Source organism: Pleurodeles waltl, chromosome 10 (genome assembly GCF_031143425.1).
Source record: "Pleurodeles waltl isolate 20211129_DDA chromosome 10, aPleWal1.hap1.20221129, whole genome shotgun sequence".
In the NCBI taxonomy this organism is placed as follows: domain Eukaryota; kingdom Metazoa; phylum Chordata; class Amphibia; order Caudata; family Salamandridae; genus Pleurodeles; species Pleurodeles waltl.
Window position 1 is genome coordinate 715,881,863 of NC_090449.1, and position 18,044 is coordinate 715,899,906.

Genomic DNA, 18,044 nt, shown 5'->3' on the forward strand with positions numbered 1-18,044 from the left:
GCACAAACTCTGCTCTTTAGAGCGAGTGCAACCTCCTATTCTTTACACGGTCAGCCAGTAGATGAACCCTTGTGCAGATGCACAGAATAGAATGTCTCTGCTGGTTGCTGTTGTGTCCACCATTGCGATTTCTTTAATATAGTCTGGGAGGTGCTAACACATGTCCCAGTTCCTGTCTCCTCAGAGTCAACTCATGGTGGAATTTCTTCTCTGCCATTGTTCCTAGCAATTGGCCTTCCTTGGTGGCTTGCTGCGCCTATGAAAACTTCACCTAAACGTCTGCCTGGGTAGAACAGAATGCTCCGGCAATGTGACACCATTCTGCATGTAATAAAATGATTTCTATGGAGGGTTGGCTGTTTGTGGCATTTGCTGTGTGATGGCCTTTCTTCACACGCGATGACATGCTTTCATGGATTCTGATACCCCAGCTCCGAAAAGGGACATAAGTAGCAGGGGAACATAGCTTTAGCCAGTGTCATCCAGCTCAGGTGAGCTTCTAGTAGTCACAAGTTGCTTATGATTTGCAGACTTAGATCTCTGCTCAAGCTGTACTTCTTCCTTTTGAAGGTTCATACACATGTTTATAAGTTTGTACATCAGTTGTGTTAAATATTTTGCCAAGCTACTCTGGCTTGGATTCAAACCATTAATTCCCAGTGATAGATGGGGATATTTTAACTCCACCATACTCCTCTAACTTTTTCTTCAATTCTTAACCAAACGTTTTTAGCCATGTACCCCCTTTCCTTGACCCTCTTCACTCCCCTCACTAGCTGTCATTCATTTTAGATTATACTGCACTCCCAAGACTTTGAAACTAGGCTCTGTACCAGACTGCTTGGTATGGCTTATTTTATTGTGTAGTGTGGACTCTCCTCTCCCCGGCATCTTCTGTCTCTCTGGACTATGCTCCCTTCTACCAATGGCTTTCCACTTCCCCACATAACCACAGCATCAGGAATGCCACACTCCTCATAGTTCCAGCCTGACAGCGCACTGTTCTGATCTCCTGCATGCACCCATGTCATGAAGTTGCCAGCCACTGCCAGTTTCTCTCTTACCAGAGACCCTTTGCTATCACTATCTTGAGCTATTTATATCTGCTTGTATGCTGTTATGATTGTTTCATTTGACTGACAAAGTTCAGAGCTCCACAGTGGTTGTAAAGTTCTCTATTGTGAATCTGTTGAACAAGGAAACAGTTGTCTCTTGCTCCGAAATGGTGAATCCTTTATGAGTTCTTTTATGTGACAGCCTTGTGAAACATCTGAAAAATGTTTTATTGGATGGGTTTGTCAAGCTGTGTAGGACCTGACTCAGTTTTAATTTGATTGTTATCTTTTCTTATTTATGGATTGTGTTGAAACGCTGTTACCTGTCATTTTTTAACAGGAGTGTTGGGAATGGTCCTTCCTGTAGGGTCATCCCCAGACGTTTTGCCTTTTCCCTCCACTTTTTACTAAATTCGTTTTTGTTGGCCTTAGAACTCTGGGCATTTTACCACTGCTAAAAGGGCTTAAATGCATGTGCTCTGTACCCTAAATATGGTATAATTGGGTTACATCTGTTTGGCATATGAGTCCATAGAAAGTGCACTATATGTGCCTATGACCTGTAAATTAAAGGCTACTAGTGGATCTGCAGCACTGATTGCGCCACCCACTGCAGCAGCCTTTCAAACAGGTCTCAGGCCTGCCACTGCAGAGCCGTGTGTATTGGAGAGCCTGTGTGTGCAGTTTAAACTTCCATTTTGTGTTGGCAAGTTGTATCCACTTGCCAGACCCAAACCTTCCCTTTTGTTTCTTGTACGACACCACTAAGGTAGGCCCTAGCTAGCCCAAAGGGCAGTGTGCAGTGTATCTAAAAAGTTGGACATGCACTTTTTTAGTTTAGCCTGTCCAAATAGTGAAACACTCTTAAATTAGTTTTTTACTATTGCTAGGTATATCTCTCCCATAGGATAGCTTTGGGATTGCCGTAAAACATTTTTTAGTGTAATTTTCAGTTGGGAAGAGATAGAAGTATGGAGTTTGGTGTCTCTGGACTCACAATTTAAAATCACAATTTATGATGGTCAGTTTTAAATTGTAAGTCTGAAAATGCCCCTTTTAGAAAGTTGGCATTTTCTTACCTTGAACCATTCTGTGCCTTAGCATGTGTCTGAATACACATCTGGGATGGGCTGGGTGACAGCTACACTTTGCGGATTCCCCCTAGGCAGCCACAAACACTGGATACTCGGCTGTATCTGCATTGATGTGCGTACTGATGTGTCTTCCTGGGCAGAGGGAAGGGCAGGCATGACACAACTTCAGTAGGTGGTGTCCTGTCTCCAGACAAAAAAACTGATTACCCCCACATGTAGCCTGGCAGGCAGGGCTGGGAGGAAAGGGTCTCTTGTGCACTTCAGAGAACGCCATTGAAGTATTTTTGGGTATAAGTACTGGACCCCAAACCACTGCAGATCAGATCTCTACTGGAACCAAGGACACTCTGCCAGGAAAAAGGACTGCTGTACTGCCAGGAGGGACTACCACTCTGCAACTGCATTGCTGTGTTGGCCTACTGCTGTAGGAGGGACTGCCACTTTGCGGTTTGCTGTGTTGGCCTCCTGCCTGAGACTTCTGTCCTGCAGTGTCAAGGACTGGGACTTGCTCTCTACATCCTTGCGGCCAAGAATCTCCAAGGGCTTGCTGGCTTGCCCCCTTTTCTCTGCATTCTCAGGGACATCAGAGACAGCTTGTAACTCTCCTGGTGCTGCTAGACCCTTGCTTGAGGTGCCCGTCTCCAGTCCTGGGCCTCAGAAGTGGGTTCTGCAGCTGCAAATGGCAAAAACAGATGCATCGCCCCAAGTGCAGCAGAAAGATCAATGATCTGACTCAGGAAAACAGCACTTCACATCTACAGCTGCAAGCCACAAAAAGCGACGCATCGCCCCGTGTGCTGCAGAAAAACCAAAGCTTTGCATCCCTTTTGACGACGCTTCGGCTACCCGATGACAGTGACTTCACCACTGCGCGACCAGTCGCCGACACTCTGCGTGGCCTGATGCCAAAACATCACATCCACTTCTACAGAACCTGGCGACAGTGCATTGCTCTGAGTGCAGGAGAAATATTAACACATTCTGTCTCCACCGCCGATGCACTACTCCTCCTAAAGTACTGTTTCAGCAGACCCTGCATGGGTTTTGAAGCCTGCTTACCCTCCATTGTGGTTATCATGGATTTTGACTTTGCCCCGGTCCCTTTTAACCGCTAGTGACTTCTAAGCACTGTTTTCACATTTAATCCTTAAAAATGCATTTCTTTACTTCCGCTGAGTGGATTTTTGTTGTTTTGGTCTTGTTCTAATCAGATAAATGTTTTCTATTTTTCTAAACCAATGTTTAGGCTTTTTGTAGTATCTTTCACTCTGTTACTGTAGTTAAGTATTGCACAAATACTTTACACATTGCTTCCTAAGCTAAATCTGGCTCATCTGTGCCATGCTACCATAGGGTGAGCACAGGTTAATTTAGGTTGTGTGTCTGACTTACCCTGACTAGGATTGTGGTCCCTACTTGGACAGGGTGCATACTACTGCCAACTAGAAACCCAATTTCTAACAAGGAGAATATATATAGTTGCTCTTTTGTTACTGAGACCCATTTTTGAAAGTACGTAGATGCACTGGCTGTCTTACTTATTGCTAATGCCTGTTACTTCATTCCGTATCTTAATCACATCTTCTTTCTGCAATAAGACTACATTGCTTTGCTGAGATGCATCTTATAGAAGTTGAGATACTTTCAAGTAATACGTAAAGATAACATCATATTCAGGGGAGGGAGAGAGATTTTTTTTAAGTTGCAGTCTACCAGACAGCACAACTGTCTGGTTTGCCAAAGTCATCGAGTGGACTCTTGGAAAGTTGACCTAGGAATGCATTCCACCCTAACATTTTCTGACTTTCTATTTGTTGGCTTTGTTTGCTTTAGGCTCTCCAGTTTCAGTTCATCCCTCCCGTTGCCTAAACTGTGTTTACTGTATTCTTCCACAAACTCCTTTCTGTAAACAGGCCTTTAAATCTTATCTTGTTACATTTGCTGTGCATTGAAAGACTGAGGTCAAATATCAGGCACTGTCTTCTGAGGGTGCTTGTTTACTTGTCTTTCCCTGACTTCAAAGTGAAAGGATTTATGTGACAGTTTTGCTGGATTCTGGGGGTAGAAAGGAGTTTTTGCCTCTAGCAAACAACATTTAAATGGCCTGTGTAAGTATTTCAGAACATATCAGAATTAAGAACACAAATGCAGTACATTTTGGTAACTTCTGACGTGTGTTGGAAAGAGATAATTCAATATGATCAAAACAAATCATTACAATAGGTGATACAATTTCCACACACATTCGTTTGTGCACTGTATAGTTTTAGTAGTAAACATTTATGTCTGTGCAAATGCAACTGTCATTTCAATTGAAAATGAGTTGTGGTTAATGGCAGTGTGCTACTATATCATGCATACTCCATACTCCGCTCTACGCTACTTCATTCTTCTTTGCACCACTCCATTCCACTGATATCTACTCTGCATGTCTCCACTTTACACCACTTCACTCTATGCCACTTCATGCTACCCATCTCCACTCCACCCTGTACCACTGTAGTCTATGCCAATGCACTATTCGCCTCTCTACTCTACACCACTGCACTCTATGCCAATACACTCTACGCTAGTGCACTTTACTTAGTACCACTCAGCTCCGTGCCCTTGCACTTTAAGCCAATCCACTGTACACCACTCTAATCTACTCCGCACCACTGCACCATACACCACTTTACTGTATGCCATTCATCTCTATGCCACCTTATGCAACTGCACTCTACCCTGCAGCACTTCACTCTACCCCACTCTACTCTGAATCAATCTACTCTACCCCAGTGCAGTCTACGCTGCTCTACTCCACTCTGCGCCACTACTCTCTGCCACTGCACTGCACACTACTCTAATCTTAACCACTGCACTCTACGCAACTGCACTCTGTTTGCACTCTATGCCACTGCACTCTATTCTGCATCACTGTACTCTATGCCACTGCTCCCTATGCCATTCTTCTTCACTCTGCACCATTGCACTCTGACATTCTGCTGTGCAACACTGCACTCTCCGCCACTGAACTCTCTGGCATTGTAGTCTGCACTACTCCTCTCTGTGTCACTGCACTCTACGGTAGCGTACTCTACTTTGCACCACTTTAAGCGACTCTACTCTGCACCACTCTCTGCCACTGCATTCTGCCACTCAACTCTGCACTCTGTGCCACTCGACTTCTCTGCAGCACTCAACTGTATACCACTCCATGCCACTGTACTCTGTGCCGCTCTAATCTGCGCCAATGCATTCTACGTCTTTAAATTCAGTGCCACTACATTCGATGCCACTATACTCTGCAACACTCTGTCAATGCACTCTACACCAGTCCACTCTATTCCAGTCCACTCTATTCTATGCCACTGTATGCGAGTCCACACTGTGCCACTCCAATATACGACACTCTCTGCCACTCCACAACACTCTAGTCTTTGCCATTCCACTCTACTGTACTCCTCGAGACACTCCTGCATGCCACTAACCTTCAGCCATGCTGAACAGCAGCCACACTGGTTTACTACATGACCAAAACACATTTGCAAAGCCAATAGCTCTTGCATTAGTGAGTCCTATTGGCTGTGCCAAAGCTTGTTTTCATAGTGAATTAAGGTGTCCATTTTATGACAGCTGGACAAACCGTTTAAGGTAATTTTTGTACCAGTACATTATTTGATGCTTCCTTTCTTCCAATACAGTAGGCCTTCAAACATGGCATCCATCTTTTGTAATCAATGGTGGTGGAGCAAAATCACTGTGCAGGGGCGCAGGGCAGCGAATGACCCAAACGTAAAGTGTTTCAATGCCTCGTCCGGGGTCGTAAGTGCTGCATAAATACGTACACATTTGTAATAATATTCTGGCCTTATTCCAACTTTGATTAGTAGTTTAAAGAATCTTTGTATAGCGACTTGCGACTGTGTATCAGCTGATTCATATCTTTAGTTTCCAGAGAGCTATGTTTACTTATGTTTTTCTTGGTTTAACAAATTGATGCTCCTACTTTTTTTTTAGAACACAGAATAAGAACCCCTATTAGTCATTTTGGAATGGCGAGCAGTTTTTGTTGGTAGTAAATTAGCATTTTCATATTCATACCCATGTTGCAATTAAATGGATCCTGTTAAACATACTATGTCAATTCTAGAATATTATGAATTTGGAGAATCCTCCTCGCCAAGCAGTGTGATAAATGTGTAAAAAAAGAGGACAGCTGTGTGAAAATTTGTAAAGAATGCCACTTTAACTGCAGTGCTTAAAGCCAAGTGTTGAAAAAAAGCACTTTACTTTACGAAAAAAAGGATCTTGTGTGACACAGTTTAAATATTCTGTAGGAAACAACGATGACAGTCGTTTTCTTTCAAAGATAACTGAAAACTGGTCTGTGGTAGTTTGTGCCGTATTGTGATGTTAAAAGGACTTATATAACGAATTGGAACAGTTGAGTGTGGCCAACCTTGCCCGCTTCAGTAGCAATGACTTGCAGTACTTTTGTGCTGCTCAGACCAAGAGATCAGTTTTGAGTTCTCAAATGAGGATGTGAGAGATAATGTGAGTAAGGCTGGTATATCCCCACAGAGTTTCTCCGCCGACATGAATAATCGAGCAGGGAGTGCTGTGCACTAATCCTAATTAACTTTCCTTCTCGACCTCCAAGGTTCCCCAAGCAGAGACGTAGGGCCTTCATTAGGTCTGAAGAAATCCAGCTCATTAGAAAGTCTGCAGACAGCGGTGGCTGAGGTGACTTTGAACGGTGACATTCCCTTCCACCGTCCACGCCCACGTATAATCCGAGGACGAGGCTGCAACGAAAGTTTCAGAGCTGCAATTGATAAGTCCTACGATAAACCCTCTGCGGATGAAGACGATGAAGGCATGGAGACCTGTAAGTAATGCGCTGTCGCAATCAAAATGTGGTACCGGCTTACGATTTGTATCAAAACTTGATTTGTACATCTATATAGTTGTTCGACCTACCACAGTCCGCGCCTCATTAGTGATATGATAGCTTTGCGTACTGTGATAGGTTTTGACAAGTCTCCTGTTACATGCAATTTTAGTAGCCATCGGTCAAATTGGGGTTGCCACTGAAAGATTTGATTTTATAAAACCTTAACTAGGTGTCTTTGTGTTGATAAGAGTATAGCATACTAATGGCAAGTTTGTTGACACATTTTCTGTCTCCCAAGCGCCCCATTCATACACTTCACATCCTGACTCATGTATTCTGCCGGACTCTTTAGTGGCACATTTTATTCATTATGCACACATCATCTGTAAAGGTCAGAGTTTTTTTCTTTATAACTCCATTCGAAAAACAGCTTTGGGGCTGGGGTTGGGGGAAAAAGTGCCTCTTAGGTACTTCTTGGCATGAGGTCACGCCCCTTCCAAGGCCCCGCCCCACCTCACACTGATATTTTGGAGAAAGGTGGCAGGTTTGCGACATACAGTGTAATCTAAAACGTTCTTCTGATATAAGAAGAATAATAATCGTAGCTGAATTTATAGCAACTACTTTATTTAACATTAGGGATAGCATAGAGAATGATGGTGGTAGCAGATACTATCAACGAGAGGACTGCAGGGATGGTGGAAGTAGCATACTGGTCTGCGGGATGAGTACAAACATCAGTCAGTTTCTGCTGAAAGATAATCGGAATTGTGAAACACAACCCAATCGCAGATCAGTATCAAAATTAAACAATTAGTGAGTGGATGTTCTCTTCCAGGAGGAGGCGCAGCAGAAAAAGCTGCTGATTTTCTTATTTATGCTGTGCAGGAATGTCAACCTTAGAAAAACAGTTATACTTCCCTTTTACAGAGCGTGCTTTTTAGGGCGCACCAAGTATGCTCAGGTTTTTAGATTGAGCCTGCCAGACAGCGCAGGCTGTCTGGTTGCAGAAGACCTATTGTGAGATTATGGGGGTCTTTCAGAAATCCCTTTGCTTATCACTGATTAGTTTTATCGTTACTCTAATTTGCTGTCTTATTCAATGGCTTTCCATCCTCTTGTATGTGCCCATCCCTTAGCTCATTGCATCTTCATGATCGTTTTGATTTCTGACTTGCATCCTTCCATTGCACACATATAGGGATCTACTTTTTTCTTTTTCTTTAGGCACTCAATGTGTTTTCTAGCTCTGCCACTCGTGTGCTGCCTCACACCCCAAATACCAACCCTCCTTGTGCACTGTGTTGTTCTCCATCCCTTCCAGCTTGTCTGTAAAAGTATAGCAACAAGGATATTTTTACTGGTGTATTTCTAAAGAGCAGACTTTAAAGGTTGTTTTTTTTCCATTCTCCTTTGGCACATGCAGGCTGTTACGGCACTGGGGGAAGAGCTATCCGGTGCACGCACTCAGTGTGCATCTGAAGCAGAAGGTGTACCTAGTATGACGCTTTACTTGGGAGTATGCTCCCTCGTCAGCTGCAGAGAATCAAGTGGCAGACTGTGGTGGAAAATTAATATGGCCTACGGAAGTGTTTCCCTTTGCATACCGACACTTTCTTGTACTTTTCAAAATCTGTTCCGAATTTCAAATAATATTTGAAAAATATGCTATGGTAAATAAAAATACTGAAAACATCGAATTCAGTATTCTTTTCCTCCAGTATTTTTAAATACTTTCGTGTTTACTTTTTTAAAACAATACTTTCCAGACTAATATCGGCTAGGCCAACAGCGAGGCATTCACATTATATGGTTGAGACAGACTTCATTTGGCAGTGCTCGTTATATAAGTCCTTTCCTTGAAAAACCTCTCTTTCGAAAGAATTGACCTCCCTGTTTCCAATTACATCACAATATAATGAAGCAACACCAACGCTTGCTCTTCAGCAACCTTCGTATCGCCGAGGCCTGCACGCAGAGCTTCCCACATGGGCAGTGTATTGTCTAATTTACTCATGTCAGCCTTATAAATTAAATGAAACGGACCATTAGCTCATTATTTCCGCCGTCGCCATGATTGGCTGTGCACTCTGAACTAAAGCAGTGGGCAGCAAGTATGCCTTGGGCCCTGGTGCAAGCAAAGACAGTGGCTGCTTTGACTGCATTCGAGGTAGTATAATATGGCAATGATCATGGTGCAGTTGTTCATCGAGGGCTCTGGGCCCCGGTGCCACTGCACCTGATGCACCAACGGTAGCTAGGCTCCTGCGCTACAGATTAAAAGCTGGCAAAGGCAGTGTTCTGATGCCAACCCCATATTTCGTAAGTAAAGCCTAACCCTCATCTCTCATGCGCACAAAGAGAGGGAAATACGCCTGAAAACGTTTGCTGCACGCGTGAGGTCCTTGCATTAAACTGCCCCTGGGGTCCAAGTTCTCGTTCTGTGCACCCAGTTGATTTCATTGGGACGTAAAGGTACATTATTTCAGTACACGTGGAAAAAGTACCAGGTTTAATAAAGAATGTGGGCATGTGCAAAAGGCTCTGTTAATCTGTAGCTTTACACTAAAATGCATATTCATGCTCATAGAAACGCCAGCAGTGCATACACATTGGTGCTGTTCTGCATCAAATATTGTAGCAGGTGTGGCGAAACATTACCGTAGCGCTTTAATTAGAAAGCCTGGAGTCAGCAGGTCTAATAACTATGAGTTAATGATCAGCTGCCGCCCACGCTAATCAGCATTCTTTTACATTTACAGTTCTCCCCTTGACCCCCACCGTATGACCCAACATGTGGAATGTCATTAACATAAAAGCTTCGCTCGAGAGCTAACCTTGTCATTATTGAACAGCGCAAGGAACAGGACGCGTAAAAGGTGCACCCAAAGTGAATTAAAAAGTAGCGAATGCTAAATTACTGGGATTGAGAATTGAATTCAATTAGGTAACTCTTAAGCCATTTCTTTGCCTAGCGTTGCTTTTAGTACGAATTGCAAAAGACCAGCCTCGGACGTTGCTTAAAATTATGAACAATAATAATAGATATTTGAAAACAGACCCTTTTCGAGCAGAATTAAAAAAAACAACTTTGGACCTGCTACTGATGATTCAGAAGGCACACTTCATAGTTTCATTGTATTAACACTGACAACTTTGCACGTGCACACACATGAGCCGGCCACATGGTTCCTTAAAGTAAAAGTTCGCTGAAGCCATCTTAAGTGATCTGCAGGTTACAGGTTCAAATTCTAGTGTGGCCGATTAAGCCTTCCATTATTCTAAGATCGGTCAATAGATTACCCTTAAAATGGGACATCGTAGCACCTGTTATTTACAACACTTATATGCAATGGAAGTGCTTTATGGAGCACAATTTAAAAACAAGCATCGGCAAAACCAATAGGTATCCCCTGCTGTACAGCAGCGTGGATGCTTTGCAGTGTAAATAAAACGAATTTTAAAAAGTGCTAAGATGCAGACATGGCTAAATGCAATTAAAAAAAAAAAATACGCTAGGGTGGGATGCATCCATAGCCCTTTTTTATTATTTCTAGCCATGCTGCTCAATAGCATGGCTACAAATCATTGCCAAAGTCAGCAATGCCCATACTGAACAGCATGAACAAAAGGCAATGGCAGGGTCAATAGTCTCAAAGGTGAGACCTGTTGGCTTTGCCAGTGCTTGTTAGGTCTCAGCACAACACCCCTGTGATTCTGAGCAAATCGGGTAATCTCCCAATGCGTGTAAAAGAAAAAACAATTATGACATTTGGACAAAAATCCGATCACATAAAGAAGGCCATTAGGCCCATGTCCATGTCTTTCATTTGGAGGCAGATAACATTTGTTGTCACAATAAAAGCAGATAACATCCATTGTTACAATAAATACAGATAACATCTGTTGTCACAGTAAAAACAGATAACATCTGTTGTCACAAATATCCATTTCAAAGGCAAAAATTGCCACTTTGAAGTGTGTGTGGCATATTAAAACAGACCCCCAAATGGCAAGAGGTTCAACAAGAACAACAGGAAAGAAGAAAAAATAATAGCTGTACCTCAATCACTGCACAATCAGCAGAAGGACAACAATCCAGCAGAATCAATCAGTGCTTGGTCCATGCTCCAGCCAAAAGAAGAGAAAGTGAAGCTAGCACACAATGGCCAATTAGAAAGCAGGAAATAAGTATTGGCATAGCCAATAGGTCTCGCCTTCAAGACCTATTAGCTTTGACAATTGCGTTTTGCAGATCCGTACGGTACTGGGGGCAAGGGTGATATGTGGACAGGGCATGAGGAGCAGCAGCATTCCTTGTTCCAATAGCATTGCAACAAGCTGTGGTCCGTGTGAGGCAGGCGGGAGAGCCTGGGGCAAAGTCCCACAAGGTCTGTGCAGAGCATGTGTAGACAAAAGTAGGAATGTTTCCGCTGTGGGCAAGAGGCTGGACTCTAGTCAGAGAATAAAGACAAGGGGGAGGGTTGGGCGGTAAGCACAGAGGTAACACAGGGAATGGTGGGTGGATGAATGTGAAAGGAACATGGAGTGGGGTGGGGGGGAAGGATACGAAAGCAACACAGGCGCGGAGCGGGCTGCTTCCAAAGTCCTACAGACTGCGATTAACTGTAGTGCTGTGGATGCTCGATTACTAACCAAACAAATGGCATACCTCACATGTGAAATGCCAATAAGTTGTTCTAGATGTCAGGATCTGAGTTTGGCACTGGGATGGCCGCTGCAGCTGACAAACTTCAGACTGGGTGAGACAGCCAGGAGAGCCTTGAGTAAAGTCCCAGGAGGCCTGTATGGAGCATGGATAACGCTGGGTGTTTTGAAAGCGGTTATTGCAGCTGGGAAAGCCTGGACCAAAGTCCTATGAGGCTTGAGCACAGCATGTTCGGACCACAGTAGGACTGTTTCTGCTGCGGCTGAAAGGCTAGACTTTGGTTGGAGAATCGTTCAATAACCAACTAAACAAGATGGCATAGCCCAGATGTGGAATACAAATAAGTTGTACTGCGTTTGGCGATGGGATGGCCGCTGCAGCCGACAAGCCGTGGACCGGGTGAGGCAGACGAGAGAGCCTTGAGCACGGTCCCAGGAGTCCTGTGCGGAGCATCGATAACGCTGGGTGTTTTGAAAGCGGTGATTAAAATCAGCGATGTGGAATGATGCTAACGAACTGGTCGGAATCATCAATGGGCAGGGTAGGGTAAGAGAAGAAACTGGCACGAACTAGTTAGGAAGGGGGGAAGATTGAGACGAGTGAGTGCTAGTCAAAACACGAACACTCCTCCGAAATGCAGTTTCCTAAGTAGAAAACAAAGAGTCCCTGAGGCAGACACTGAAACTGTATAAGTAAAAGGCAACAAGTACTGGGGTGCTGCTCTGTAGGCATGAACAAAAAACAAAATGGTGGGACAAAAAAATACAACATTAACCATTTAGAAGGAAGGAATGATTTTTAAAGGACACATTAAGAAACAAATAGCAAACAAGAGGCTGGCTGTAAGCCCACAGAGTAGATAATACATGTCTTGAGATGGCACAAGGAGTGGGCGTGCTCCAAGCCCCTTGTATACAATATCTGTCACAAGCAGGAGCATGTGCAGCACATGTGCTGTTGCAGATGTGACCTAACAAGTTAACTATATGTGTTAATAAAGAAAGTATTATTGTTGTGTAACCTAATTTCTGTTGGATACTTATAACCTGAAGTTCCGCAACTTTTAAATTATTCCCCAGGTGCTAAACTGGATCTGAAAGTTTTCACAGTAGTGCTCCCACACTCCGTTAGATAGTGCCAATCGGCTCAGTGTTGGCCTCTTTTTAGCCCAGAAATGTTAGAGCTTAGCCACACATAAGCACCAACAATGCATTTTGATACAATTTTTTAATCTTTACATGCCTTCGAATGTGGATCTTGAGCTCCTTTCACTTTTTTAGCTGTTGACCATTCTCTCAATTGAATTCCAGTGTGCAAGAGAATGATGTCCCCACCGAAGCCAACAGGGTTGAAACAATGCAGTTACTGTCAGGTATATATATCGGTAATGGACCTGCATGAGGTGTGCCTTTGATGTTTGTGTATGATTCTAGGTCGAGCAAAGAATATGCCATAATGCACCCAAAGGCGAACCAGGAAGTGAAGTGAAGCTGTACGTTGCAGAACTGTGAATGAAGTAACAGGCCTTCCGTAAGTCCTGCTACAAGTTGAGGGCCCTTTCCCACTCTTCAGGCCACTCCTTCAACAGGTTTTCTTCTCAGTCAAAGAAGAAGCATAAGAAGCCAAATTGGGACTCACCCCCATCCCGCCACTCTGTCTATAGAGAAGTTGCCATGGGGTAAAAATGCTGCGCAATCTCATTCCTGATCCACGACTGAGGAGACTGTTCTGCAACTGGTGTCAATGCACCCTGAATTCCCTAGGCCTTCGACAACACTGCAGCAGGTTGAGGCATTTAAGAAGGACATGCTGCCTATTTTTGACACTCTTCTGGATCCTTCTGGTGCGTTTATTGGGCCCCAAGGATTCACAGGAACCTTGAATTGAGTTACAGCTGGTGCATCTAGCTTCTGTGCTGTCTGAGCCCCTAGAACCGACCTCTGGTCCACCACAGACTCTGGTGCCACCTGATATTAGTTCTCGATGATCTACATTGATCCTTCTTTCATTGATGATCGTCCCATTTTTGGCAGCACTGGAGAGGATCCGATTCCGACTCCAATGTCCCAACCCAGCAGAATTCATCTCTACCCTGACTCCACTCCACCATACCTGGTCCATGTACAGTCTGGTTCAAATAATACACTTCCAATACCATGGGACTGTCCTCAGAGGCTCCTTCATCTTTTTGGTTCTGATTCTGACAAGTCTGCCACCATGTGGAGATGACAGTTGTGATGATGGGCTTTATTTAACGCCACCTTATGGTTATGACAGTTTGTTCATGAACGTACAGGACAGTGGGATTGATGCTATTCTCCGATACAGGGTTGATTTCAGCCCTTGGGCTCCTAGTGGAATGGGGTGATTCCTTTGCTGTTGTAGGTGAATGTGCAGCTGAGAGAGTGGTCCTGCACAAATGTCCTTACTGAGGTTTTGCATATTTAGCCCCCAATTTTTATGTGCATTAGGTAAAAAGGTATTTGTTTTTTGCTGTGAGCTGCTTGGTCGGATTAATCTAGTGTAATGTGAATGGGACGTTGTATATGGACTCCAGTGTATTTCCTGAATCCCTTGATACTTTTAGTAGGGACAGGAAAGCGACACCTGGCTTTCTGTATGATTGTTATATGAATGTCAGGAACTGTTTCAGATTTTTTGTGAATGAGTCAATTTCTAAGCACATTAGATGATGGATGATGCAATAGAACTCAAAACCCAAGTAGACGTCCTCAAAAGGAAAGAACCGGAATGCAAGACTGAGTAAAAGGAGATTTATTTTCCTCTTCAATGGATGGTGCCTTTGAAAATGTCACATGACAGAATCTGTCTCCTTTAAAAGTAGAATATGGGTTTATATATTTTCCGTAATTTAGTTGTAAATCATTCACAAAGGTGATAATATTCAGACAGATCCATCAAGATTTTATTTTGTGAATTACACTTTTTTGGTATAAAATTGGACATTTTGGGACACACAGTAGTGTTTTTGATGAATTTTTGTGGCACTTTAATTTAAATGCATTCATTGTTTTTGCATCTTTCTCAGGCTACGAAAATAGATTTTTAAGTATTGCTCTATATCACAAGCATGTTGAAGCTAAACTGAGCTTAAACTACAGAGTGTTTGCCATACTTACTTTTTAGAGATCTGCCTGAAACCTTAATGGTGTATGACTCTTGTTTCTGGTTCTTGTCTGCGTTGCTGAGCGCCGCAGAAGGACCAAGATGATGTCCTGTTCTGTTTCTCAAACACTGCAACACCATAACACCATACACTGTGTCATACTCTTGAAAATCCAGAGCCTCATATCTGACGTCTTGCAACACCTCCCAACAAACGCCACTACAGCTGGCATCATGCCATACTCTCCAAACACCGTAGCACTGTACCTTGTTTCACGCCTTATCCTCAAAACACGTAGGCACCGTACTAGTTTCATCCCCTGCCCTACAGACACCACATCCTCATACTTGGCATTATCCCATACTCTTAAAACACCAGAGCCCCATGCCCTAGCGCAAGCACTGTACCGGGTGTCTTACCTACCCCCAACATAAACGTCATCTGATACCTCCACAAAGCACATCTGTACACCCAGCATCATGCCATGCTCTCCGCACACTGCAGCCCCATGCATGGCATCAGGCATAACCTCCAAACAATATAGTCCCATACCTGATATTTTAGAGTCCGATAGATTTTTGTGTCAAGTGAACCAACATATTTATTTCCATGACTGTTTCCGTGTCAGTGAGACAGAATTTAAAAAAATACATATTTGCAGTAATGTGAGGGAAACAGGATGTTTAGCAAGGCGTTTTTACATTGAGATATAATTTAGTGTATAAGTAGGTATTATTTCCTTCTGGCACCATTGATTAACTTACGTGTTTTTTTGTTGTTTTTTTTAATGCAACATCTCATGGCACAATTTTGGCATCGCTAATAAGTACCAAGTATCAATGCAGCCCAAAAAATTAATCAGTTTACCAACCTCAGGGGAATGAATTGCTGAGTTGGCCTGGCTAGCATTCATATTCCTGATGGGCTTATCCCGCATAGATGTCAGTGACTCATTGAACAATGAGATGCAGGCAAGCCTGCAGAAGGACTTCTCTTGATGGGATCTTGAGCCTATACTCAAAATTTTAAAAAGCATAACAAGTCCAAGAACGCAACGTATTCCAGGGCTAGAGGAACGCGTCGTTATGATGCCATTTGGGAACTGTTTGTTAGTTAGTAACCCAATGCGTTTATTTTAGTACTCTATTTCCTTGTTAAATAACAAGTAACAATACTATTTTTGATAATTCCACTCTTGATGAATATTTTCAATCTGTGGTTGGCCTCGTTGAGCGTACCGCAGGGGGCTTGCAACTGCGTAAACTAGCAAGACCAATCTTAAGGTTTTCAAAGAAGCTGTACAGTAGCCCCAGTTACCTGGTTAAGACAACTCCATCCATCCTGAAGGTGTCCTGGAGGACGAAATCAGGCCAGGCGTCCCTTATTTCACCATGGAGAGCAGCTGTCTCTGCACAAATCAAGAGGAATAATGGAAAGCAGTGTCTCTCCTGCCTAGCCAACCCTCGGCATGCCTGGCTATGTTCTCAGGAACCCAGCAGACACTTAGGAGGATCCTGTTTCAGGCGGTGCTCAGCCCATCCCTGTGGAGCGAGCACGCTCCAGACCATCTTGATGCTCGTTTTTGGTGGTGCTGTGTGTATATCCCTTGAAAGAGCACACAGGGCCGCTGGAGTGGGAAGTGTCCAAACAGATGGGGACCTGAGTTGGTAGCCTGCATTAAGCAAAAAATAGGCTGCTCTCCTCCCTGCATCTAGACTGCATAGCACACCTCAAAAGTCCACTGTGATTACCTGCACTCAAAGTTAATGGGCAGACTATTATTTTATTGAGGAACCTAATGGAGAAGAAGGTAGTACAACTTCATGGATACTTAGAGTACATAGGTTTCTTGCTGATGGTGTGCTGGAAATCTAGTGTCGAGCACAGCATCTGATTTTATAGTAAATTTGCAAGCCACGATTAACAGGAGGGGGTCCTTTCAGAGTAGAATGGAATTGTCTTCTTCTTCTTCACTCCTTTGGAGTATTGCAGCAATCCCAGTAATGACATGAGCTCCTGCTCGCTCTCCCCCCTCACTATCGTGCTTTTACTTCTCACCATCCTGGGTGAACCTCCCTTTAACTGAGAATATTTGTCAGAGGATAAACAACGAGCGAGCCCTGTTCAAAGGGTACATAACAGTTGTTCTCGCCTCAATCGTGTGAATACAACAAAAAGGTGGCACTTCTGAGAATGTTTGTACAAGGAGGAAATTACATGCGGAGATCTGAAGAGGATTAATTACTTTCCTGGCGCCGAGCATCAAAAGAGGCGGAGTTATAATTAAATGGATGGACTAGTAGATTAATTTGTTGTGAGCGTTTTTCTTTCCTTAGATGTCTCTGTACAGATTAGCTAATGTTTCTGTGCTGTTCTAGCGTTGGCCCTGGAAAAATTGCACTTATGCTGACGTAATTTCAAATAAATGTGTTAATTTCACGTTAAGCTTCTTTTGAGAAATTCTCATTTTGAGAAATTCTCAAAATTACGCTATTACGTTGCCAAATCACAAACTGTTTGTGGTTAAAAACGTGGCTGAAGGAACAACGCAAACAACCAGAACATGAGCTGCAGGTGTTTGCAGCTCTTGTAGTTTTTGGTCTGTTTTTGCCCAAAATGTATACTTGCATCTATAATGGATGCAAGGGTGTATTTCGTGCTGAAATACAGTGCCAAGTGCTGGTTTCGCATTTTGTATAATTACCCAAATTTCACTTAATTTCATTTAACATTTCATCTAATGATGGAAATATTTTTGCGTTGATTTCGCACACCCCAAGTCCAAGGGACAGGCAAGTAAAGTTGAAGGTAGGGCTGGGGTTCTTTTGAAAAATCGAAATCCCCGCAAATTTTCACCGTATGCGCAATAAATATACAAGAGAAAACCGGTGTAACATTGCTAGATTCTTGGCATATTTTTGGTGGTTTTGAAAATCCAACTGGAAACTATTAGATGGCTCAGTGTGCCAGGACATAGTTTGAAGTGATTTTTTTAGTTAAGTATTATTTGGCTCGAATATTACAAGCTGGCATTTTTTCACACCTTGACACATAGATGTCATAATTTGTAGTTAAATAATTTATCAATGGCCTGTTAAAGGGATATGTGATGTGTACATGCTGCTGTGGATTGGTTTGACAGCATTTCTTACCTGCCTTAACATTGAAATTGGCTACTTGTCACCACACCAGAAATGTTTTTTTTTTTAAAATAAACTTTGTG

General features: G+C 43.2%; 1 protein-coding gene across 10 annotated transcripts in view; it reads left to right on the forward strand.

Annotated features, from left to right (window-relative positions):
* Nucleotides 1-18,044, forward strand: part of PARD3 (par-3 family cell polarity regulator) — a 1,239,520-nt gene that overhangs the window by 823,593 nt on the left and 397,883 nt on the right. For all 10 annotated transcript variants that reach the window (XM_069211229.1, XM_069211227.1, XM_069211231.1 and 7 more), the window contains one exon: nucleotides 6,792-7,019. In XM_069211229.1, the coding sequence (XP_069067330.1) occupies nucleotides 6,792-7,019 (228 nt within the window). The remainder of the gene's footprint in view (nucleotides 1-6,791; nucleotides 7,020-18,044) is intronic.